The sequence below is a fragment of the Glycine max genome, chromosome 20 (genome assembly GCF_000004515.6).
Source record: "Glycine max cultivar Williams 82 chromosome 20, Glycine_max_v4.0, whole genome shotgun sequence".
Classification (NCBI taxonomy): domain Eukaryota; kingdom Viridiplantae; phylum Streptophyta; class Magnoliopsida; order Fabales; family Fabaceae; genus Glycine; species Glycine max.
The window spans coordinates 19,013,184-19,039,090 of record NC_038256.2 but is presented as its reverse complement, the minus strand read 5'-3'; the positions used below and the strand labels follow the sequence as shown (position 1 = coordinate 19,039,090).

The window sequence follows — 25,907 nt, the reverse complement described above, 5'->3', positions numbered from 1 at the left end:
GACACATTGATCAATCAAAGAGAGATTGGACAGCGTTCGATATCAAAGTTTTCTCTACCCTGCATCTTTAGTTGTAGTTTTGTGTTGTAATTTCAATTTGATGCTCAATTTTTTTTTATAATAATAACTGTCGAAATGTCTAATCATATTTAATATAGCAAAAGCAGATTTGATATTTGTCATCTGTTGCTTTATGTCAATTAAGATTTGTTTATTAAAATTTACGCATGAATCTTTAGCTGTAATTTTGAATGCCAAAATAAATCTGTTCATTAATTATGAAATCCATTATATAAAAACGTCAAATCACATTTAATCCCCCAAACCGGCATTTTATATTTGGCATCTCTTGGTTGATGTCAATTAACATTTGTTTATTAATTTACAAAATATTCCATCCTTTGTTGTAAATTGCGTTCTAAATTCTTAACCTCTAAAAATGCAGATCAATCACATAGTCAATTCTATATCCAGAACTTACTCCTCTATATACAATATCTTTACATCTGAGTCTGATCATTCCTCCATGACTGATTTTTGAAACTACTTAAATTCAACTTGCATGTTTAATTTTGTTTTTATTACACAATTGAACATTTGGAATTAATTTGATGTATAATTTGATCTCTGTGTATTTCAAATCTTTGTTGTGGTGAATTGATATACCAAACAACTTCATTGATATCAACTGCAAACATGCAAAAGAATGCACATGCAAATGCATGTACCTCAGGTAAAGCCAGAATGTATAGAAAAGGTATCCTGCAAAAAAGAAAAGAAAAGGCTCAGCCTGACAGATCACATGAGGCAAGTATAGATTCCACTCTGAAAGATATACAATGTCATGGTGAGTAATTATAAATAAGATGTTTTCTTTTATAAATACATTAATTTGTTCGACTTGACTTAACTTGTCTCTATTTTTAAGTCATGACAACTGATTCATTAGAAGATATAAATTATGAATCTCCACAAGGTATGATGATAGAAAATCCTTACTCACTTTTTTGCCTAAATTTTAATTATATCTTGATATCTAACGTAAATTGTTACAACATCTGATTCTAATTCTTTCTCTGACGATGAAAATTGCGAATCCAATACTAATGAAGCTGCAATCGATACTAAAGGTAATAATTATAGCTCTGATATAACGTTAACGATATCAACTGATATCCTTTAAATTAAATTCCACTATCTCATTAGACAATTTCAGGCTATTCTGACTTGGGTGATCAGGCCATGGAATGTAGACATTGCAATGCAAAAATGTGGTATGATGAAAGAATTTCAAAAGATAGAAATACAACAAGTCCAAAATTCACCTTATGTTGTGGAGATGGGAAAGTTGAGCTTCCGTTATTACAAAGTCCACCGAAATATCTTGAACGACTTCTGTTTGATGGTAAAGCAAGTGATAGTAAAAATTATCAGTGTAACATACGAACATACAACATGATGTTTGCCTTTATGTCTGCTGGTATTAAGCTAGACAAATCAATTAATGAAAGTAGAGGACCTCCTACAATTAGAATTCAGGGTCAACCATGCCATCGAATAGGCAGCTTATTACCAATGCCTGGAAAGCAACCAAACTTTTCATAATTGTATATCTTTGATACGCAAAATGAAGTTGAAAATAGAATTAATACAATGAGGTAGTACTTCTTTTGTTTCTTTTATTATCAAATATGAAGTATTCTAATTCGGAAAGCATGTTTTGTGACACCAATGGATGTGTTTTTATATTGTTTTTTCCAGTCAACATGTTGGAATTCAACCAAAGATTGTTTCAACTTTAAGTCAAATGTTGGATGAGTACAATATCCATGCAAAAAGTTTTAGAATGGCCAAGGACAGATTGGCAGATACTCAAGTCGATAATGTAAAATTGAGATTGATAGCTACACGTGAGAAAGATGGTCGTACATACAATCTCCCAAATGATTCTGAAGTTGCTGCTCTGATTGTTGGTGATTTTGATGCAGACTCAAGAAGGGATATTATTGTTGAAACTCAAAATGGAGAATTACAAAGAATCCATGAATTACACTCTAGCTATCTAGGACTCCAATACCCTTTACTCTTCCCTTATGGTGAAGATGGATATAGACCTGATATACTTCACCGTTGTGCACCTAGCAGCAGAAAAAGGAAAAGAAATCGTCTAACGATGAGACAGTGGTTTGCTTATAGACTACAGTCCAGATCAAATGAAGCACAAACTTTGTTGCATTCTAGAAAACTATTTCAACAATTCATTGTTAAAGCATACACGATGGTTGAGTCTGAAAGACTTAGCTACATTAGGAACAATAAAAAAAACTTAGAGTTGACAAGTATTGTAGTTTACAAACATCATTGGATGCTGGAAGCAGTAAAGGCTCTTCTAAAGGAAAAAGAGTGATTTTGCCGTCAACCTTTGTTGGTAGTCCACGCTATATGGACCAACTTTATTTTGATGGTATGACAATATGGAGCCATGTGGGTTTTCCAAATCTTTTTATTACTTTAACCTGTAATCCAAATTGGCCTGAAATCCGTAGAGTGCTTGCACCTTTTGATGAGAATCATGAAACTGGCCAAATACAGGCTAAAGGCCCAAGTGGAGAAGGACGAAGGCCCAAGTGGAGAAGGACAAAGCCCCCGAGTGGAGAAGGATGAAGGCCCAAGTGGAGAAGGATGAAGGCCCAGAGGCAGAGACACTATCAAGACTATTAATTGTTGCTGAAGGCCCAAACTAATTTGAAGGCCCAAGTTAAATAAGTTTTTAGTTATAATTTATTTTTATTGTAATTTTGGCCCAAACTGTTTAAAAGGCCCATGTCTATTTTTATCTTTTTGTTTAGCTACACTATAAGTATGGGTTTTTGTTTTGAATAAAAAAACTTTTGGGCATTTTCATAAAATTGGGTGAGAGTTTCTCTCTGGGTTCCTTGTTGAACCAATTATCAGACTTATCAAGGTAATCCTTGTGGCGTCTACCCTGACTTATCTTCCTTCACCGGAAGTGGCGTCTACCCTGACTTATCTTCCTTCATTGGAAGTGGCGTCTACCCTGACTTATCTTCCTTCACCGGAAGTGGCGTTATCCAAACCTTCGTAGCCTGTATCAAACGATCCGCCCCGTAAGATTCTCATCAAAAACTTTTGGCATTTGATAAAATTTGGTGAGAGTTTCTCTCTGGGTTCCTTGTTGAACCAATTATCATACTTATCAAGGTAATCCTTGTGGCGTCTACCTTGACTTATCTTCCTTCACTGGAAGTGGCGTCTACCCGGACTTATCTTCCTTCACCGGAAGTGGCGTCTACCCTGACTTATCTTCCTTCACCGGAAGTGGCGTCATCCAAATATCCGTAGCCTGTATCAAGCGATCCGCCCCGTAAGGTTCACATCATCTGGTATCAGAGCTTCGGCTCTTGATACAGGTTCTATCTTTTCCTATTATTTTTCTTTGTAATTTGTCCAGGTTCGTGTTTTGTCCTTGTTCTGTTATTTGTTTTCTTGTTTGCGTCTTGTTGCGTTCTTGTTTGTGTCTTTGTTTCGTTCTTGTTCTTGTCACGTTTGTGTTCTTGTTGTTGTTCTTGTTTCTAGTGTCTTTCAGACTTTGTGTCAAAAAAAAAATTGTTTGGGTTCTGTTTCAAGTAAAAAAAAAAAAAAAGTTGCAGAAATTTTGAAAAAAAAAAAGAGAAGAAAAGAAGAAAGAGAAAAAAGAGAAAGTGGGTGTTTCATCTTTCAACACGAAATTGAGGCAGTTAGAGGCTTTTTTTTGGCAGAAAATCGTGTACCAAATCCCCTTATCTAGATTCTCCTCTGAATTCTGAGCGTTTTGATATATAGTGGGCCTCAAACGGACAACCGTAGCAAAAGTTATGAGCATTTGAAGTTTACTTGTCATATCTGTTATCTTATCTGTTATCCTATCTGTTATCTTATTTGTTATCATATCTGTTATCCAAATTAAATCTAATTTGTTATCCAAATCTGATCTATTATCCAAATCAAATCAAATCAATTTTTTTATCCAAATCAGATTTGTTATCCAAATCTAATCTGTTATCCAAATCAAATCCAATCTGTTATCCAAATCAAGTCCAAGTTGTTATCCCAAATCAAATCTGTTACTCTGATAATTATATTGTCTTTCCTTTTATTTTATATTACCTTGTGTGTCTAATTCGATCCATCCAGGAACTTAAGAGGGAGTGAGTGGTAAAAGGCAAGAGTGAAAACATCACACAAAAGCCTATATTGAGAGCATCAAACACGAGTGAACTACCATCAAAGAGAGAAACACGTGAGTAGAGTGTGGTGAGGTTCTGAATTTTATTTTTTTTAATTTACTGCAAAATTCTTTGTTCCTTAATCATGGCAAGAGCTGGTGACAATGGTGGTGTATATCATCAACTGGATGAATCTCAACGCTTATTTCTGGACGCGTGGACTACACAAATGCAACGTTTGTTGAACCGTAACAAAGAAAAGCCCTACAGACGAATAGCCAAATCTTCCTCATTTACTCTTAAACCTCTATCCCCTAGAGAAGTGTGTGATGACCAAATCAGAATGAGAGAAAAGAGAGAACAAGAGAAAGAAAATAGTGAGGCACCACAAAGGAATATGAAAAAGAGTGATACACCCGAGGAAAAGAGTGATACACATGAGAGAAAATTTAATTATTTTGCAGAGGCGAGTGAAGTGAGGAAAGTGTTACCTGCTCATGAACCACTCAATCTACAGTATTGCAAAGACAGTAAAATTTCTACTGATAATTCTAATGAGTTTACTATTTCTATTTCTCCTAGTGTTCAACCATTATTGCAGGAATTTAAAAATGTCTTTCCTAAGGAGATTCCTCATGGACTACCACCTTCAAGAGGCATAGAACATCAAGTTGATGTCCTCCCCAGAGCTTCATTGCCTAACAGGCCAACTTACAAAAGCAATCCCCAAGAGACTCAACGTAAGGATGCACATGCCAAAGTTGAGTATGTGAAAAGATTGTATGACCAAGTGAAGGTGCAAATTGCAAAGAAGAATGAAAGCTATGTCAAGCAAGCCCACAAGAAAAGGAAGGAAGTGGTACTTGAACCCGGTGATGATCCTGAACATTTGAGGACAAATGTTTTCCAAGAAGGAGGGAATGATGAGAATCATGAAACTGGCCAAATACAGGCTAAAGGCCCAAGTGGAGAAGGACGAAGGCCCAAGTGGAGAAGGACAAAGCCCCCGAGTGGAGAAGGATGAAGGCCCAAGTGGAGAAGGATGAAGGCCCAGAGGCAGAGACACTATCAAGACTATTAATTGTTGCTGAAGGCCCAAACTAATTTGAAGGCCCAAGTTAAATAAGTTTTTAGTTATAATTTATTTTTATTGTAATTTTGGCCCAAACTGTTTAAAAGGCCCATGTCTATTTTTATCTTTTTGTTTAGCTACACTATAAGTATGGGTTTTTGTTTTGAATAAAAAAACTTTTGGGCATTTTCATAAAATTGGGTGAGAGTTTCTCTCTGGGTTCCTTGTTGAACCAATTATCAGACTTATCAAGGTAATCCTTGTGGCGTCTACCCTGACTTATCTTCCTTCACCGGAAGTGGCGTCTACCCTGACTTATCTTCCTTCATTGGAAGTGGCGTCTACCCTGACTTATCTTCCTTCACCGGAAGTGGCGTCATCCAAACCTTCGTAGCCTGTATCAAATGATCCGCCCCGTAAGATTCTCATCAAAAACTTTTGGCATTTGATAAAATTTGGTGAGAGTTTCTCTCTGGGTTCCTTGTTGAACCAATTATCATACTTATCAAGGTAATCCTTGTGGCGTCTACCTTGACTTATCTTCCTTCACTGGAAGTGGCGTCTACCCGGACTTATCTTCCTTCACCGGAAGTGGCGTCTACCCTGACTTATCTTCCTTCACCGGAAGTGGCGTCATCCAAATATCCGTAGCCTGTATCAAGCGATCCGCCCCGTCAGGTTCACATCACCTTTGAATCTAAAACCAACAGATAGACCGGATCTTATGTCACGTGTTTTCAGATTGAAGTATGAGCAGATGTTTTTTGACTTAACAAAAAAATACCTGCTTGGAAAAGTAGTCGCATGTGAGTTTGCCATTAATATGCTTTTTAAAGTTACACATTTGTTTATTGTTTTTCATTTTTCCTTTATATAATACAACTATACAGAATTTCTATATTACTGTTCCACTATTAATACAATCAGCTAACAATTGCAGATATGCACACAATTGAATTTCAAAAAAGAGGACTTCCTCATGTGCATTTATTGCTATTCTTACATCCAGATAATAAATATCCATCTTCAGATGACATTGATCACATAATATCAGCAGAAATTCCTTCGCATGAAAATGACTCTGAACTCTATAAATTAGTCCAAAATCATATGGTACATGGACCATGTGGAATTCTCCAACCTAAGTCTCCATGTATGAAAAAAGGCAAGTGTAGCTGTTTTTACCCTAAAATGTTTCACCCTCAAACTGTTTTAGATTCAAATGGCTATCCAATCTATCGTAGAAGAAATGATGGCCGTACCATTTCAAAGAATGGAGTTATTATTGATAATAGATATATAGTACCTTACAATGCAAAATTGCTGAGGAAATACCAAGCACATATAAATATTGAATGGTGTAATCAAAATACTTCCATTAAATATCTATTTAAATATATAAAGAAAGGTTATGACAGAGTCACTGCTGTTGTTATTCATGATGCTAATGGTACACTTGAGAATGCTATCAATCAAAATGATGAGATTAAAGAATATGTGGATTGCAGGTAATATTAATTCAACATGTATACTTAAGTTACTCATTGTTTCTTTAATTATGAATTTTTTATGTCAGATATATTTCTCCATGTGAAGCTACTTGGAGAATTTTTGGTTTTCCAATACATGCTAGAAAGCCTGTTGTGGAGAGATTACATTTTCATCTGCCAGGACAACACAGTGTTCTTTATGAAGATGATGATGATATAGATGATATCCTGTCAAAGCCAAGTATTTCAGATTCAAAATTCTTAGCCTGAATGAATAGCAACAAATGTTTTTCAGAGGGTAGAAATCTGACTTATTCACAATTTGTTTCCAAATTTGTCTACAACCAAAAGGCTAGATCATGGAACCTTAGAAAGAAAGGCAATACAATTGGCAGGTTAATATGGGTTCCACCAACCACTAGTGAATTATTTTATCTAAGAATGATGCTCATTGCATGCAAAGGAGCTACTTCATTTGAGGATATTAGAACAATTGAAAATGTTCTATAGCCTACATATAGAGAAGCATGCTTTGCAAAGGGTTTTTTGCAAGATGACAGAGAATTTGTGGAAGCAATCAAAGAAGCTAAGGACTGGGGTACAACTAATTATTTGAGGAAATTATTTGTGTTAATGCTATTATCAGGTGTCATTACTAAACCTGAAGAACTTTGGAGTCAGACATGGAATTGGTTGGCTGAAGACATTGCATATCATTATAAAAAAACAACTCTGAACACAGGTTAGTTTTAATCAGTTTGTAATTTTCTATATTGAATAACATCATAGATATGCATTGTTTAACTATCTCCTTTATCATTTGTTAGAATTACTCATTGATGATGAGCAACTTAAAAATTTAACATTACTGGAAATTGAAAAACTTCTGCATGCAAACCAAAAATCACTCAGAGACTATCCTACAATGCCATATCCTGAGGGTGGAAATCCTGCATCATGTCTAGAGAATAGCTTGATATTGTCTGAACTTAATTACAACAACGATGAGGCTAGATCAGAATTCGAAATCTTTTTCTATGGATGATAGGTAATCTACCAATTCATATATTATAAATTGCATTTAACAAAGTTAAATTCCATCTGTATTTTCTAATTTTCCATCTGCTAATTCTTCATTTCTATCAAATCTCAACTTATTTTTTATTCTAGACGAACAAAAACAAATTTATCACAAAATTATGGAAGCTGCCAACAACAATGAAGGTGACATGTTTTTTCTATATGGATATGGATGTACAGGAAAAATATACATATGGAGAACATTAGCAAGTTCACTGAGATCAAAAAATCAAATTATGATTATGGTTGCTTCTAGCGGCATAGCTTCTTTGTTATTGCCAGGAGGTAGGACTGCTCATTCCAAATTTAAGATACCTGTGCCAATTTTCGAAGACTCAACATGCAATATACTTCAAGGAAGTCAGCTAGCAGAATTGTTAAATCAGACAAATATGATAATTTGGGATGAAACACCCATGGCACACAAATTTTGCTTTGAAAGCACTTGATCAAACTTTAAGAGACATTATTAAAGAAAAAAAAATCCCAATAAAACTTTTGGAGGCAAAGTTATTGTATTTGATGGAGATTTCTGACAAATTCTGCCAGTCATTCCAAGAGGAAGTCGTTAAGACATTATAAATGCAACAATCAATTCATCATATCTGTGGCCTTCCTGTGAAGTCTTAACACTCACCAAAAACATGCGTTTACAAGGAAATGCCCAATTAATTGATGATCAAGAAACTACTAAATTTGCAAAGTGGATTCTAGATATTGGAGATGGAGTTATTGGGAATCAAAATGATGGATATGCTACCATTGAAATTCCTGAGTACCTACTGATTACTGAATATAATGACCCCATTGATGCTATAGTCAAATCAACATTTCCAGATTTATATCAACATCACAGTAATCCTGAATTCTTCAAATCTAGAGCAATATTAGCTTCCACCAATGAAACAGTTGAAGAGGTCAATGATTATATACTTTCCTTGATTCCAAGTATTTATGCACATCTGCAATTTACAAAAACTAAGGTTTACTCAGTATTTATTCTTTATTTAACTTTGCATGCTACCTCAAATAAATATAATAGGTGAATAAATGGAATACTTAAGCTCTGATTATATAGAAAAGTCAGAAACCATTGGCAGTTGGCATTTCCAATCAATCACAACTGAATTTCTCAATTCACTAAACACATCTGGTCTGCCAAATCATCGTATCAAGCTAAAAATCGATAGTCCTATAATGTTGCTAAGAAACTTAGACCAAACGCAAGGACTTTGTAATGGTACTAGATTAATAGTTACTAGACTAGCCAAACATGTCATTGCAGCTGAAATCATTTCTGGCAAAAATCTTGGCGATAATGTTTACATCCCAAGAATGTCAATGTCACCTTCACAATCACCATGACCTTTCAAGCTTTTAAGAAGACAATTTCCAATCATGCTATCTTATGCAATGACGATTAACAAGTCTCAGGGCCAATCACTTTTTATGGTTGGACTTTATTTGCCAAAACCAGTCTTTAGCCATGGGCAATTATACGTTGCATTATCAAGGGTCAATTCAAGGCAAGGATTAAAAGTTCTTATTCATGATAAAGACCAAAAAAATATGACTTCTACTACTAATGTAGTCTTCAAAGAGGTTTTCAAAAATCTTACAAGGTAACTCTAAATTTTCAAACAACAAATTGTACTATCTATTGGCAACAATTCCAAACTGTTATCTTACTTATATACATTCTAACATACAGCCAAATATGATATCATATATTACAATGTTAAATTTTACATTGTCAGGTATGCAATCTTAATCACCACATTAATATCTTCCATTTATAATTTCATTAACTTAATGTTATATTACTTAGCAGTTTATCACAACTTAACATTTGCTTTGACATTTACATGTACAAATTTTCTTTATTTCTCTGCGAAATATAGAAATTTAAATTGTTGAAGTTCAATGATGAAATATCTAGCGTTCATATGCTACTGCTTATATGATAATTATGCTTTAAACAATATTTTTAAAAAATCGTTCAAACCAATCGTCCAAATGTAGCACATCATGCTGCATATACTGCATTCGTTCAAACCAACATCATTCTTATTTTACACAAAAAAACTACATTTAAAAAATCCAGTTATCCAAGATGACATAATCACCTTTAAATAATTCCCATATATATCCTTCAGACATGATATCATAAAAAAAGACCATATCATACCCCTTCTGCAATACATTAAAAACGAAATGCTAACAAGCAATTCTAGAAGTTGGCCCAATGCTCATATCTTGGCCCAAGATAAATTTACACAGTTACTGCCCTACAATACCAACGGTCTTAGGCTTCTAATTCGAACAAAAACTCTTCATCTACTTCGTACCTCTTCAATTCACAATTATTGATATCACATTTAATCACAACCGTGTGTCATTGGAAAGAAGCAAATATTAAATACCACACTAAAGGTCTATCATCTACTTTCTTCTGCAAATCCTTTTTCATTTCTCTGTCCAAACTCTACTTTCACGCCATGCACAAAATGAGCACCACATCTTCAATCGCATCAACTGAGGTAAATCATTTCTACTCTTCTCTTCACGACACCTACCTTTTTGTTGTGTTTATTGTCATTTTCATGGGTTTTTGGTTTGTGGTTTTTCTGCTATGTGTCTGATGCACGTGGTTTGGGGGTTTTGTGCAACGCCGTTGATTTTTGTTGTGTCATTTTCCTTTCTTTCTTTTTCAAGTTTGAAAACAAAATTGGATTTGAAGGTGTCAGGCCCTCCTTGGTCGTTTCTTTTCTAACTTTTATGTGCATGGCTTGGTCGTTTCTTTTCTAACTTTTATGTGCATGACTATCATTTTCGTTTTTGTTTTCCACTTTCCTTTTGTTTTGTGGTTGTCGTTGTTCTGTTTTTTCGTTTAATGTCTTTGCCTTTGATTTGGTTTCGGTTTGTATGTGCATTAGTCCTTTCCGCTGTTTTTCTTTTTTGGTGTTTTGTTTACAAACCTTTATATTGTGCATCCCTGTCATTTTACAATTTTCCTTTGGTTGACAAGTTTCTTTTGACATTTGATTTTATATCCCTGTGATTGCAGATGAAAAATGGCATCATCTGACCACCACTGATCATGCAATTTATCGCTGCCTTCAACAATGACAAGGTCATCTTTTTTCTCAATTCTTCCATTACTATTATTGTTACATATACATGCATTTATATTTCCCACTTTTTTTTCCAGAATACCATACAACTTCCAGCCTTCTATCATACACAATGGGCACCAAACTATCCTGAGTTTGTTCATCTCAGATACAATAGAGCCATTTATGAAATACAAGTCAGACAACACAAAGACAAAGTGTATTTAGCAGATGGACTCCAAAACTTCCGGAAAGATTTGAAAATCTATGAGTCAACCACCATCAACTTTTTTGCATGTGACCATCACTCTGTTTTTGACATACATTTCATACCACCACTGGAGCGGCAAACTTGCGGCAGGCAGAGACATTCATCCAGAAAGCACATCTGGACTCTTCAACTTACTCAAGAAATGCTGGATGATCCTGAACCCTTGCTAACCTGACTTTCATATCTTAATCTCTTTAAACACATTTTTACCATTTTAACAATTTTACTTTTTCCAAATTACAGAAACTCCCCCATTGTACAGAAGTTCCTCTTAGAGCTTGCGGCAACCACATGACAGTCTTAAGGCGGCATGGCCCCCCACTGCAATGGAAAGTTGAAACGATGAATCCTGCTATTGGTAGAAAAGGTGTTGTCCAACCATGGTATGATTTTCTTGAAGAAATGGATTTTGATGATGGAGATGAAATCTCTATTTATTATAGGTATTATGAAAAAATTTGGGATATCATAATTAGGAGGCAGCATGATTGGGAAGATAGTGACAGCAACTAGGCTGTCTTTATCATTTTGCTATTAATATTTTGCTGGTGCAACAAACAATGCTTATGTTTTGCTGTTAATTGTCCATGAACAACTAGATTAATGTTTTGCTATTAATTTCCATTTCCCTATTAATCAGCTTTATCATTTTGGTGTTCATGAACAAGTAAAAAACGCTAACGAAACAACAGTATTACACTAAAAATATAGTGTAGAATGAAATATATAATCATCTTCCTCAAATGTAATTACACCAATTAGTTTTAATATTTTAAATAAATGTTTATTTTTTGTTTTTTTAAATAGCCAGCTGCAATCATGAAGGAGGAGTACATTCCAACTATGTCAGCATTCGCTACCTCTATCATCCTCGGCTGACTAAAATTATATTCATGAACCAAAAATTAAAAAAAAAAAAAGATATGGGGGACTTGCGAAAAAAGCTGAGGAGGAGCCTATATATATTGTAAGCAAAGCTCCCCAAAGCCCTCCCTGAGTGGTCTCGGAATAAACCCCCACACGCTGCTGGACCTGGATGACAAGAGATGGCAAAATTCTTAAGAACTACAAACTCCTGAATGGAGGACTTCATAGTGCTCTTAGTGTAATTTTCTGTCATCGTTATGGCAGCAGATATAAGGGAAATAGCACTCAAGGGAGAAATTTTGTTACTTTGAAACCTGGCTTGATTTCAAGCATCCCAGACTGCCCGGATAGTATTGATGATACCTGCAACGATAACATCTTGCAACTGCTTGCTGGATGTGGAGTCACTGCAACGAAGCAAATAGGAGAAAGAGTTCAAGTCCAAAGAACATTGAATTTTCTCCGCAAGCCAACTCCAGAGGCTTTTAGCAAAATCACACTCTAGGAATAAATGAGGCGAAGTTTCAGAGTTAGCATGACACGAGCTGCATTGGGAGGCCGTGTTGCAGCCACGGGAAGTTAGGATCTCATATGTGGGCATGCTGCCATGCAACAACCTCTAGAGCAAAAAAGAGACTTTGAGGGGGGATTAATATAATGCTGCATTCCAGATTTTGTTACACCAAGGGAGAACAGTTCTGGTGTTTCTCATGAAATCAAAAGCAAGTTTAAAAGATAGAGTTCCTTTGTCTGATTCATGTCAAACCAACTCATCTTTTCTAGGAATGTGAGGAATGACCAGATTCAGAATTTCCGCTGCTAGGCTCGGGAAAGCCTCAGCTAGAGCTGAAGGGATGCACCAATGACCTTCTAAAATGAAGTCCCCAAAGGCTTTAAGAGAGACTTCGAATGTTGGGAGCTATGTCTAAAGTTTCTGTTATGATTTGGGATAACAATTTGTCACACTAAAAATTAATAAGCATGCCATCTCCTAGCAACCGAGAAGAATGTTGTTTGACCAAGCCCATCTTGTATTTGATACTGACCATATAGAGGATTTAACATAATGTTTATTTTTATTTCCATATTTAATATAAAAAAACTATATCTAAAATCTACAAACCTGTCCAAAATTAAACATTATAATTTCGGGTGACTCAATTTGATACTCCAATTTCTTTTATGAATATTAATTTTTAATTGGTTCATTACACGAAAAAAAAAATATTTGCTTCATAACAAATATTAAAAAAAACAACTAAAAAACTACGTCAGTAACAATACTAATTTAAATTAAATATACAGTGTTTTTATTTAATAAAAATCACACTATTTATGTTGAATATATTTTTCATAATAATTAAATCAGTAAATAAATATCAGCTTATTTTTAATTTTATTTAATTTTATATAAATTATGATATATAAAAAATAATTTAATTTTAATTACATTAACAATATATATAAATTAAAAAATATCCCATGCAATGCAAGAATTTAAAATCTAATATACATATATATATATATATATATATATATATATATATATATATATATATATATATATATATACACACACACACATTATTTTATAACTTAGATATATACATAATTTTAATAAGAGGTGTTCACAATAAAGTGATTCTTAAATAATAATTTTTTTCTAGTGATTTCAAGTTAGTTTAGTTTATTTCTAATTCTATTTTTAAGTAGCATTTTCATTCGTATGTATAGAAAATAATTAGATCGTCCTTTAAGTATGTTAGAGAATCCACAATGTGTGATTTCTTAAATGGGTTATTTATCTACAATGTCACATAGATTTAAGCATTCAACACAAAAATTCACTCTAATGTTAATGTTAAATTGAGTGTTTAACTTAATTATATGAGTCTTACAATTTATTAATTTATCTTTTTCAAAGCATAAAAAGCATTTTTTATTCTTAACAAAGCATTAAGAAACAATGCTTATATAAGCACCAATGTTTCTACAAGCAATGTCAAGTTTTGTGCTCCAATAGTAAATTTTGTTAAGCAACATTGAAGAATCCTTGTAAGCAATGACGTTAAAGATGACCTTATTTAGGATTCAATTTCTAATCATATTTAAGAATATACGCAATTTTATTATATATGCTGTGTTAATTGTATAAGTTAATTATCAATTGAATATACATGGATGTCTTAACTGATTGCATAGAATAATTAGACACTAATTAACTCATTAATTGAATATATAGGGTCTTAATTGGATAAAAGGATAAACATACTTTTAGTCTCTTTAAATATACAAAATTTCCTTTTAAAATTGTCAAAATTGGGTCCTTTATTTTAAGAATGTGTCTGATTAAATGTCATTTACTAATTCTGTCAAAACAACCGGTGGTGATGTCATGTTAGCACTATACAAATGGGCATTTTGATGATGTACGTAGAATTCATATGATTGTCATGTGGCATCTATAATGTTGTCACATGGCAATTTATTTTTTCATTCATAGAAAATTTTCAAATTGTAGTTTTAGTCCCTGTAAAATTTTGATTTTAGTCCATATAATATTCATAAGTTTGATTTTAGTCTCACTAAAATTCAAAGTTTGGTTTTCACCCCTATAAAATTCGAAGTTTGATTTTAGTCCTTACTTTATCATGGCTAATTATTATGCACAATTAGAGTAAAATATTTGTGCATGGTCATCCAGTCCAAAATTATCCTTAATGTGATTTTTGCAGTTAACAAATTTATGATATATTGTGTATTTTTTTTTTTTACATTTTACATATTCCAGAATGATGTTTATTTTCTATTATACATGTAAAATGTATATGTAAAATCATTTTATAAAAAAGACAAAGGTATATGTTATATCATGAGTAAAATATTTGTACACTGTCATCTAATCCAAAGTCACCTTAACGTAATTTTATGGTCAACAAACTTATAAGTGAATTTTTCTACAGTGCAAAATTGCTTTACATATTCAATTATGGTGTTTATTTTCTATCATATATGTAAAATGTATTTGTAATATCATTTTATCAAAAAGACAAATGTACTTGTTGTATCATGAGCGTGATCATAACTAAACGTCCTATTTTTTCTCTACCTATAACAACAGTTGGCAGAGGTTCCATATATTGGGTAAAAGAACTGTTGAGACTTATAAAGAGGTTATTTCCCCTCCTTCTCTTTCGGTTACATCTCTATTTCTAGCTTCTTGATGGAGACTTTTTCTCCAAAGAAAAAACAAACTTTCATGTCAATAACTTTTTCTTTGCCAAGAAATTCTGGCAAATGAATTTCTTCTCAAATCACCAACACCATTGCAGGCACATCTAGCTATCAAATATTTCAACTTTCTTGTCACCCAATATCTCTGATTGTTCTGCATAGTTGTTAATGTTGAATGAATTCCTCCTCAAATTTTTCAAATCTTCATCAATGGGTATCTCCAATTAATTCCTTTCAATATATTGAACCTTACAAGGTGAGGTCCAGTCTTTCCATAATTGATAATCCATCCCCTCAAGGAGGATAGACCAACAAAAAAATTTAGCTTCAGAACACACAAAAAGGGAAATTAGAAATTGAATCATTTTATATAACTTCTTTTATTGTTTGATGCCAAAAAGGGGTTTGAAATTTGAATCCCCTAGGAATCATGCATTATGCCTTTCCAGCTTACCTTTAAATCACAACCAGTGTCGAACTCGATCCAAGGATCATCTTTAGTGGAGAGAGTATCAGAGGAGCTATTGCCTTTTCCTAGCAAAAGTTCTCAAAGCACTGTGACATTCATCTACCAAGCCAATGTTGCGGGGTATTCGAGACATGTGTCAGTGTTGTGGTGCAAAAATCTCATGAACCACACATTAAACCTCAAGGTTGATAGCACAAGAGGAGACTTCAGTTACACTTGCAAGATACAGGTTAAGCCATGGTATTTTTGGAACAAAAAAGGGTACAAATCATTCGAGGTTGATGGCCACCAGGTGGAAGTCTATTGGGACCTCCGGTCCGCTAGATTTGTCGGCAGCAGCCCCGAGCCGGGTAGCGATTACTACTTGGCAATGGTGTCAGACGAAGAGGTTGTGTTGTTGCTGGGGGATCAGAAGAAGAAGGCCTATAAGAGAATGAAGATGAGGCCAAGCATTGTTGAGGCACTGCTATTGGTGAAGAGAGAAAGCGTGTTTGCCAAGAAAAGTTTTGCAACAAAGGCCAGGTTTGATGAGAAGAGAAAAGAGAATGACATTGTGGTGGAGAGCTCAACATTTGGGAACAAGGAGCCTGAGATGTGGATCAGCATTGATGGGATTGTGTTGATTCATGTGAAGAACTTGCAGTGGAATTTTAGGGGGAATCAAACAGTTATGGTCAACAAGCAACCTGTGCAAGTGTTTTGGGATGTGCATGACTGGTTGTTTAGTGTGCCTGGCTCAGGGCCTGGTCTGTTCATTTTCAAGGCAGGGCCTGTGGAGGTTGAGAGTGAAAAGGAAGAGAGAGTTAATGAGGGTTGTGACAGTGATAATGGTAGTTGTGCCAGTGGCTATTATTCAACCCTGAGTTATGCTCCCTCTGAGTCTTGCCTTGTGCTCTATGCCTACAAACTTGAGTAATGTAATAGTGCAGACGCCAAATGTATAAATATAATAATGGAGTGGGAGCAAAGAGTAGCAAGGATGTAAAGTTAGTTCTATCTTTCTTTTTTCTCTTTTTCTTGATTGTCATGGATGCTACCGATATTATAAAAGGATGCCAATTGCTTTTGCAAAGTGAATTGGAAGATTGGTTAATTAAAACTTGGATGCTGCATGTGATTAAAATTTGCAATTTGGCATGGTAGTTTTATCAATTTTTATGGTATCTACTTCTATATAAAGCTTTATTCTTTTCAATATGCCTTCACAGGACTAACCAAATTACGGTTTTGCAAAGGAAAAGGTTATAATAATACTAATAGAACATAATATTTAAGAGGATACAAGTGACTCAGTCATTTATAAACATACATGCATGAGTAGTAAATTGAAATTTGAAAGTGTCAAGACCACTATAGCAAAATAAGAATTCAATACAGAGAGGCTTTGGTTGGTTTGAAGTAATTTTATGTTTTGATTGGTTTCCAAGGTGGTGGTGGAGGAGGATTTTGTGGCCCAAGTGGTGGAATGGCTGAGAAAATGGTGTTCCTGTCAATGCCACTGCCTGTGGTACTTGTTAAGGAAATTAATGCAGCAACTAGTCCTGCATTTCCGGCTAGGGTTGGCTCAGTGAAGTTGTAATTCTTTCTCGAGTCACGGAATTGGTCAAAACGGTCTGGTCCTCCAACCATTGCTCCTGTGATCGTGTTAGGATTCGGGTTAGGAGTGTCACGCCACTTCCAACCCCCGGTGCATGAGCGATGTTTGTGATCATTTGGTATGGATGCTCCTCGATGATGAACATGCTTAGGAAATTTGTTTCCAAACCCCACTATGTAGCTCATTTTCATGGGATTTTTACCCAAGATGTACTCAATCTGTTCCATTAGAAAATAAAAACACACTGTTAATTATTTACAATTAATATGAAAGTTAGAGGCTGAAACAGAATAAAAAGGCTTGGGATGTTCAACCAGGATCATTCTTTCTCTTTGGTTTGAAAAAAAAATGTCACCTCATTTTTCCTTTATTTCCAAATAATTTGTATAGGAAACTAGGTGAAAATAATGTAGCTAGTATCTATGTAATTATTGTCAAAGCAAAGACTTGTTTTCTTTTGAAACCAAATAGTCCCTTGGAGTACATTCATTCTAACAAAGCAAAGTAAAATGCATGAAAATGGAATTGAATGGAGAAGGTACCTGAGAGGTTGCGAATGCCTTCAGAGCTGATATTGGGAAATAAGTAGAACCGCATTGCCATCCAGGGACATCAATCTCTAGCATATAATCAGCAAAAAGTGATGCCATGAAAGCAGCATTAGCTGCATATTGTAGAGACTGAGGTTGTCCATGGTTCAATTGGATTAATCCCCCTGCAAATTTCATGCACCTCATCATATTGAAAGTTAAGAGATTAATTGAATAAGCAATAAAACACATGTCTGGGTTAATTACCTCTGGTCCTGTTAAAGACTTTGTAATGATGAAGATAAGAGCACATGGTAAGACTAGTGACATTGTGGTACATCTTCAGCATGTCCTCGTACGGGTATCCCGGATTCAAAAACATTCTGAACCGTGTCAGCAACAACATCGCAGCCGGTAACTTGTTATCCCAGCTCAAAACACTAAAATCAGGAGTCAAGAAATATGCCTTGGAATTCTTGAATATGGATGGATTGGTGGCCAAGGAAATGTAAGTACTATTTCCAGTGGCATAGTACAACCAAGCAGCACCCCACATGTACTCATCATAGTAGCCAGAGGAGTTATAGAAGGGTTCAATGTAAGGCTCCCCGCGACTATACGGCTTCCTCTTACCGCTATCTCTCGCGAAGTCGAACACGGTTTGAGCACCCTTGATGAGTTTTTTGGAGTAGGCAACATCATCTTGGAAAACTATAGAGGCTGATGCTAATGCTGCAGCCATTTCCCCTGCAAGATCAGCACCTTGATGTATGGATATGGTGCGACGTTGATACTCCATGTCTTCTGGCCTTTGCCAACAGTAGTGATCATCTGGTGTGGTGGAACCATTTAGACTCCCGCCAACCTAACATGAAATGCAGATTCTATTCCTTTCAGCATCCAAATTTGTGTTCATTGTGATATCAAATATGCTTTCTCTTCCTACCCTTTGTTTTCATGTTTTGCTAAAGTAGGACAAATAAGAAAACATTTGTTGAGCACAAAAGAAATAGAGAAATTTGAAGCGACCAAAAATTTATGCTGGTCTTAATGGTGAGGGAGATTTGTATAAAAGCCCACATCGAACGTTCACCCATTTAGTCCTAAACTACGCTATGTGGGAGTAAGTTGAAAACTAGACTTCATGAACACTGTTTTAAATTGAAAATTTATGCCTTCTCCATGGTACTTAATGATTAGCCATTGATTCCATCCAGATAGCTACATTTCCTAAACACACACATCAATTTTATAGCCCATACTCTTCACTACTTCATCTATACCTACTTGATGAAGAGAATATGGAGAAAAATGAAGAAAGAGAAGTGGAGTGTGGAGAAGAAGAGTTAGTGCTATTAATTATTATATACCTGGCCATAAATTTTGTCAATTTTGGTGGCAGAATTGTTGAAGGTCAAGAGCAAGTAATCAGTACCCCACTTGATGAGTTCTCGAGTATGTGCATACTCATTAATAGCCATATACTTTTGCTTATACTCAAGCACACTCCAGCTTAACATTGTCATGGCAAAAGCCATGGGAAAGTGAAACTTTGTGTTGTCCCCAGCATCATAGTAACCTCCAACCAAGCCTCCTTTCACATCAGTAGTGTCGTTTCCATCATTTAACCCTGAGTTCCCTCTCCATGGAATGCCATTGCTCTTAGGCAATCTCCCAGCTTCACCACCACAATTAATAATATATTAGATCATTCAAATCAGAACTTGGTTATTATAATAACTACTAATAAGGTCTATAAGGATGAATGTGGGCTGGAAAATGTGGATTTCAAAAAATGGACTATATAGGGGTAGTTGATAGTTTAATTTGGTTCAACATCTTATAGCTCTGAATGTGGGATCATTAGAAAGCAAAAGCGCCTCCGAGTTATTCTAGTCTCCAAGTTTTAAGCTTTGCTCCATCTTGTATTGATCAGTTGATTATGAACGAGAAAGCATATATAATTCAGTTTGTCAATAAAAAGGTCTATAAGAATGAATAACTTTCTCTTAATTTAAGGTCTTGTATCTCAGAGACACTAGCTAAGAAATTAAAATAAAAATATTTATTATAAAAATTATAAAAAATTATTAAAAAAGAATTATAAATCGTTTAATTTTACGCATTCTAATAAAAAAATTATTTTTAGTTTCATAACTAGAGTCCTAAAGAAACTGATTAACATTTGTTTTATTTACTTAGTTAAATTTTCAGGGAAAATAAAAAAATTAATTTAAACTTAACTTTCATGAAAAAAAAAAAAGTTTGTATAAAAACAAAAGTTGGAACTTGAAACTAAAAGTTTGTGGGAGTGAAGGGTGATTGTAAATGTAACTATGTAAGGACTATTAGGTATGCTACACCCTTAAAAATAAGGTGAAAAATTAAGAGATGAAAATTATAGTGTGGTTTTTATATAAATCCTGTTCGCCGATATGTCATGCACGTGAAATGGTCCTGCCCAGGATATGAAAACATGATAATTTCTTTCATTCACAAATATTAGGTGGGGCCTGACAATTTTGGTATGCTTCCCTCTAAATTTTGTTAAATATTGAGCAGGAAGCAAAACTAAAGGGAAAATATTTTAGGCTTTGATTCCAATTCTAATAATAATAATAATAATAAAGAAACTCTTCTTTTTTTCCCCTCCTCCCCTCCATTTCTTTTCCTTCTAAACCAAACATACCGAATAAGCGTATATTATCACTTTCCTTTCAATGACTGGTCATTAGTTAATTTGTTTTGCTAGGTTTTTAGCCCATAAAATTTTAAAAAAAAAATAATATTAATATTAAAATACCCATCATTATTTTAAGAAAAACAAACAGATCCTCATCTCATAAAAAAATAGTTGAATAGATAGCCTTCCAAACATAAAATGTATATTGGATATATAGGAATTGATCTGATTAGAGGGCTGGATTATCAATGAAACACACCTTATATGTAATATTTATAGGATATATAATTTAACATCACAATCAAATACTTTGTAATAGCATAACAAAAATTTATAAATAGAGCTTAAAAAAGGTTCCGTGATCAAATTTGAGTCTATATGTAGCAGGCGGGGGGGGGGGGGGGGGGGGGGGGGGGGGATTTTTAATTAAGCTAAATTTTAAAAACCCCAAAAAAATTTTTTTAGGAAAAAAAAAACCTTTTTAAAAAAAAATTTTTTCTTTCCAATTTGTTTGGGGAAAGGGGAAAACCCCCCCAAAATTAACCCCTTTGGACCTTATGTTATCTGACTTTTTTAAAGCAAGCAACTCCCTTCAAAAAAATATTAAATCTTAGCTGTTGATGGGGAAATAAATTATTAATATTAATATTAATTATATGCACATACATAATAAATCAGTTTAAGGTTGTCAGTTTTTCATCTCGAGATGCCCCAATCTACTTTTTCATTTTGTTTCTTGGACTGAGTCATTCATTCTTCTAGAACATGTTATTTTGTAACAAAAAAAATTATTATATAAGTTATTCAATCAAATACTTATAAAAAAATTCAATCAAATTATGATATATTAAAAACCATAAAAAAACAATTATATTATCCATAAGGAACTAAGTACATTAAACTTTAAACATAACCTATATAATTATTAAAAAATGAATCAATTATCAAACATTTAAAATTAAATTTAGAATTGTACCATAACAATGTAAAATATTTTAGCTAGAGTAAAATGTATATAATATAAGTGGTCGCGATCATTGGGTCTTAGGTTGTTTGGCAATTACCTTACCAAATCAATGGAAGCGGTCAAATAATGGCGACATACATTTGCGCCCAAAAAACAAAAAAGCCGTCCATTGATATAATATTTTTGAATCAGTAAAAAACTAGATCAGAGGACCACTTTTAATTCAAAAAAAGAAAAAAAAAATCAAAAGCAACTAATTAATGTAGTGAAAAGACGCTTGAAAGCTGGTCTTTGACAATAATAACAAAATATGATGGTGCTAGTTAAAAACATTTTTTTCCAAGAATTTATCGTTTATTTTTAACTTTTTAGTGAGTTTTTTAAACAATTGTTTTAAAAAATAAACAAATCTAAACATACACTTATAATCAACAGTTCAACACGTAGTTATATTTAATGAACTTGCAGCTCTTAGAAGAAGTTGACGTACCAGAGCAAAGCTTAAACAAAACAGCTTCAGTCCATTATTAGTAAACTACAAGGGTTTATCCCTTTCAATTATCATAAATAATTATTGAGAAGAGTAGCATTATATGTTGACATTTACTTTATTTTACTTACTAGTTCTTCTTTTATCACATTTTTTATATAGGTATATAGCAAAAATATTATTTTTCTTAACATGTGATATAATTAAATAAAAAGTCATATTTCACCATCAATTATATATGATAGCCACGTTCAAATGCACGCGTGTGAATATGTACGGGTATGACTGCATGAAGAATTGTGATTAGTTTTGTTATAAACAACTAAATATGGACTAAATTAATATATACAACATAATGTTATATCATTTACGGAGAAAAAAAATACAGACTATATAAGTGTATTATCTTCTATATATTGTCAATTTTTTATTTACTTTTTTTTTGTATATATATCAATTGTCTAAACCAAATAGAACTAATAAAAAGTGATATAATAATTAAATATACCAAATGATCACACTATAAAAATTTAATTAATATATAAGCAACTAAATTTAGTGACAAAAATTACTTTTTATATCGTTAATATACAAACATACGCCATAAAAAAATTTAGTGATTATTGTTTTTTTAAATAAAAAATATTTTCACTAATGTTAGTTTTTCTTGTATTGTGAAAAAAAAATATTGTATATATATGAAAGAATTGCATATGAAATGGGATATTATATATACAGCAGATGATGAGATGTGTAGAACATACATTTTTGAGCATTGAAGAAGAGGAGTGCTTTGTGGAGGGCAAGGGTGTAATTATCCGGTGGTGTAGGTGGAGAATGGTGCTTGGGCAAGGACTTGACGATGATGATGGGGAGACCAATGACAATGAAAGCCAAGAAAATGGAACCAAAAAGCCACTTCAATGCCTTGTGGCTGATCATTATGCACCCAAAGTCCACATACTTGGTCTTCTTACTCTTCTCACCCCTCCCCAAAACCCAGCTTTGTAGAGTTTCATCCAAATCTTGGCTTTGTGGATGGTACCTCTCAAGTAGTGCTGCCCTATCCCACTCTTTGTTGTGGTTGTTATTAGCCTCGTACCCTGAAACCTCTTCACCACTTGAGCTCATCTCAAAGGACCCTCCCCAATTATTTCTTGAATGCATGGTGTATTATCTTATATATGATAATGAATATGATGATATGGGATATTGATGGCTATTCTTGATTATGATCGATGATCACAAAAATACTAATGATATGTTTGGAAACACGTTAAAAATAGAAAAATCATGTTTGGAATGTAAAACTTATAACTATTAACTTCTGAAAATTATAATCCAAACATGAAATCATTTACGCTATTATAAGTGGTGGGTTTTTATACAAAAATGGATGGACAAATATAACAACGGAAGGATATTAAATTGCATGCTATAGTACTGACCCAAGAAATGGCATGAATGAAAGATGATAATCCTAGACTATATATAGTGCCAATTCTAGACGGCTATTATATATGTGTGTGGGTGTGATGTGAATTAGGGAATGAAAATACATATGAATATGTTTGAGAGAGAGAGGGGAGGGTTGGCTTCAAGAATTAGATAGATTCTTTTCATCAATATAAAAGGAACATTTTAGTCATTCTTTAGTTTCCATCAATTTGCGTGTTCTGACTTTTGAACTTTAAAGTATTCGTGTATTACCAAAAACAATTGAATAAGTAAATGAAGGAGAATTTCTTATAATAGGAATTATACAATTGCCTAGATCCCACATACGGTCCACTCGTCCAGCTACACAATATCACCTGCCACCACAAAAATGAAGACTGGAAATTAATTATATTATATATGTACATAAAATTTAAACGCGTTAATTGGGAACCTCCGATTGATTTCATATCGACTAATATTTGCATATCGACAAATTAATGATCTGGAAGTGATGCTCTTCATTTTAACATTTTTCAGCAAGAAAAATTTAAGTTGTCTAGTCTCGTACTCAAATTAAGGAGACGTATTGTTTCATTGTATTGAAAAGAATAACAGTATAATTATTAGTTATTTGAAATTTTTGGATTTTAGAAACTATTTTTTTTCGATATTGGGATTTTAGAAACTTTAGATAACAGGTCTACAACATTGCATAAAGCTGAAATGGAATTAATTACAAACCATTTAGTATGCATTTGTGGAACACAAATATATAAAATTATATTATGGATCCCGGATCCCAAAGCCAAAGCACTCCAGCCGTCATGGAATTTTAGAGTGTGTGTGATAGGTGATAAAAGGGAATCATCCTTATTTATAGAATTTGATTGGACCTAAGGTCTCAGGTCCAATATTAGAGGTTCAATTGTTACATTGTGGTTAGTTCAATATATTTTTTTATCAACATTAATCAGTCTCATTGAAACGATCTTGGTCGTATAGTGAATAACCCTCTAAGCATTAAGCCTTATGGTGTAAATGCTTAAAGGTAAATTATCCTTAAGAATCAGTCTTTATAACATCCTACAAATTTAACCTTGGGAAGGGAACCATATCTAGTAGCTCAAGGGACAAATATTTGTCTTAGGATACTATACTTAATTATAAAGGATATTTTAGAGATGCTTTCATGTTCTAGGAGAAATATATTAGGTTAGTTTTAAAACTATTAGAAGTTTTAAATTTTCCATTAATGTATATTCATATTATTTGTAATTTAAGAGAAACATATATCAGCTTATAATATATATTTATTATATTAACTTCTATTGATTAAATTAGGTTTCTGATAATTGCCAAATATTCTTTAATTCTACACATGATTTGAGGCAATTATCTAGTATTCTTTTATACATTGAGTCTTGTTTTGACTTAAAGTTAGGATAAAATAAGAAATTACACATAGATACCTTAGGTTGTTAAATTGCTAGTATTTCTTATGTTTTTATGGAGTTTTGCAGGAATTAAGTCAGAAATTATAAGTGGGGATTTGATCCCTTAAGCGTTGCTTGTTATACGCTTAAACCAGCCAAGACAGGTTGATTTAGAGAAGCCACTAACATGCCTCACTCAAGCGAATCTCCCTAGGTACTTAAGCGAGAGGACTTACAAGTTGATTGATGAAGCCTAGTTTGCTTAAGTGTGTCCTATTATGTGCTTAAGTGAGCTAAGTCAGAGAACACACTTGAAGCCACTAGAAGTTCTCGCTTAAGCCTAAGTCTTAAGGAACTTTAGTGAGAGACACAAATCCATCAATGATACGAAGACCTTGCTCAAGCGCAACATTCTGTGTGCTTAAGAAAAGGGAGACAATAGCCAGGCCATTAAGGATCAAAAGGCCTCACCTAAGTGAGCCATTAATTACCCACACTTAAGCAAGGAGGTCATGCCAGGCCCAAGCCTGTAGCAGTTTATAAAAACCCCGTGCACGAATGAAGAAACATCTTGGCATGAATCAAAACAATAGTTCTGTGAGAGAGAGAGCGAATCATTTTCTAGGCTTTTAGATTGAATTCATTTGTATGATTTCTAGGAGCAATTGTACTCACATTATGAGCATTTAATCTTCTCATCTGGCGAGGTTGGAAAATGGCTAAACCTAATCTCATATAGTTCTCCTTTTAATACAATTGTTTATGCTTTTATTATTCTTCATCAATTCTTAATGCTTGTTCTAGACTGATCGCCTATTGCTCGATCATAGGAACCATTAGCTTAATTAGAAACCACTCTTTTGGTTCTTGAAATTGAGAAAAGTAGTTAATTGAGATTGTCACTAGAAATAGGTCAATACTAATTAGGCTTTGTTAATTCTTAAT

The 25,907-nt window shown here is 33.7% G+C and overlaps 2 protein-coding genes and 1 pseudogene across 2 annotated transcripts; 2 read left to right on the top strand and 1 right to left on the bottom strand.

Moving 5' to 3' along the window:
• Positions 1-1,082: 1,082 nt before the first annotated feature.
• LOC100805444 (uncharacterized) lies at positions 1,083-12,624 on the top strand (annotated as a pseudogene).
• Positions 12,625-15,198: 2,574 nt separating this feature from the next.
• LOC100806502 (uncharacterized) lies at positions 15,199-16,963 on the top strand. Its single transcript, XM_003556724.5, has one exon. It carries the CDS (start codon positions 15,791-15,793, stop codon positions 16,736-16,738), a length of 948 nt encoding a protein of 315 aa, XP_003556772.1. The 5' UTR covers positions 15,199-15,790; the 3' UTR covers positions 16,739-16,963.
• An 87-nt stretch (positions 16,964-17,050) lies between these two features.
• LOC100807040 (endoglucanase 12) lies at positions 17,051-23,688 on the bottom strand. Its single transcript, XM_003556725.4, has 5 exons — positions 22,854-23,688; positions 19,320-19,627; positions 18,217-18,814; positions 17,962-18,134; positions 17,051-17,637 (listed from the first exon to the last, which is right to left on the bottom strand). The coding sequence occupies exons 1-5, from the start codon at positions 23,254-23,256 to the stop codon at positions 17,227-17,229; spliced, it is 1,893 nt and encodes a 630-aa protein (XP_003556773.1). The 5' UTR covers positions 23,257-23,688; the 3' UTR covers positions 17,051-17,226.
• Positions 23,689-25,907: the final 2,219 nt, after the last annotated feature.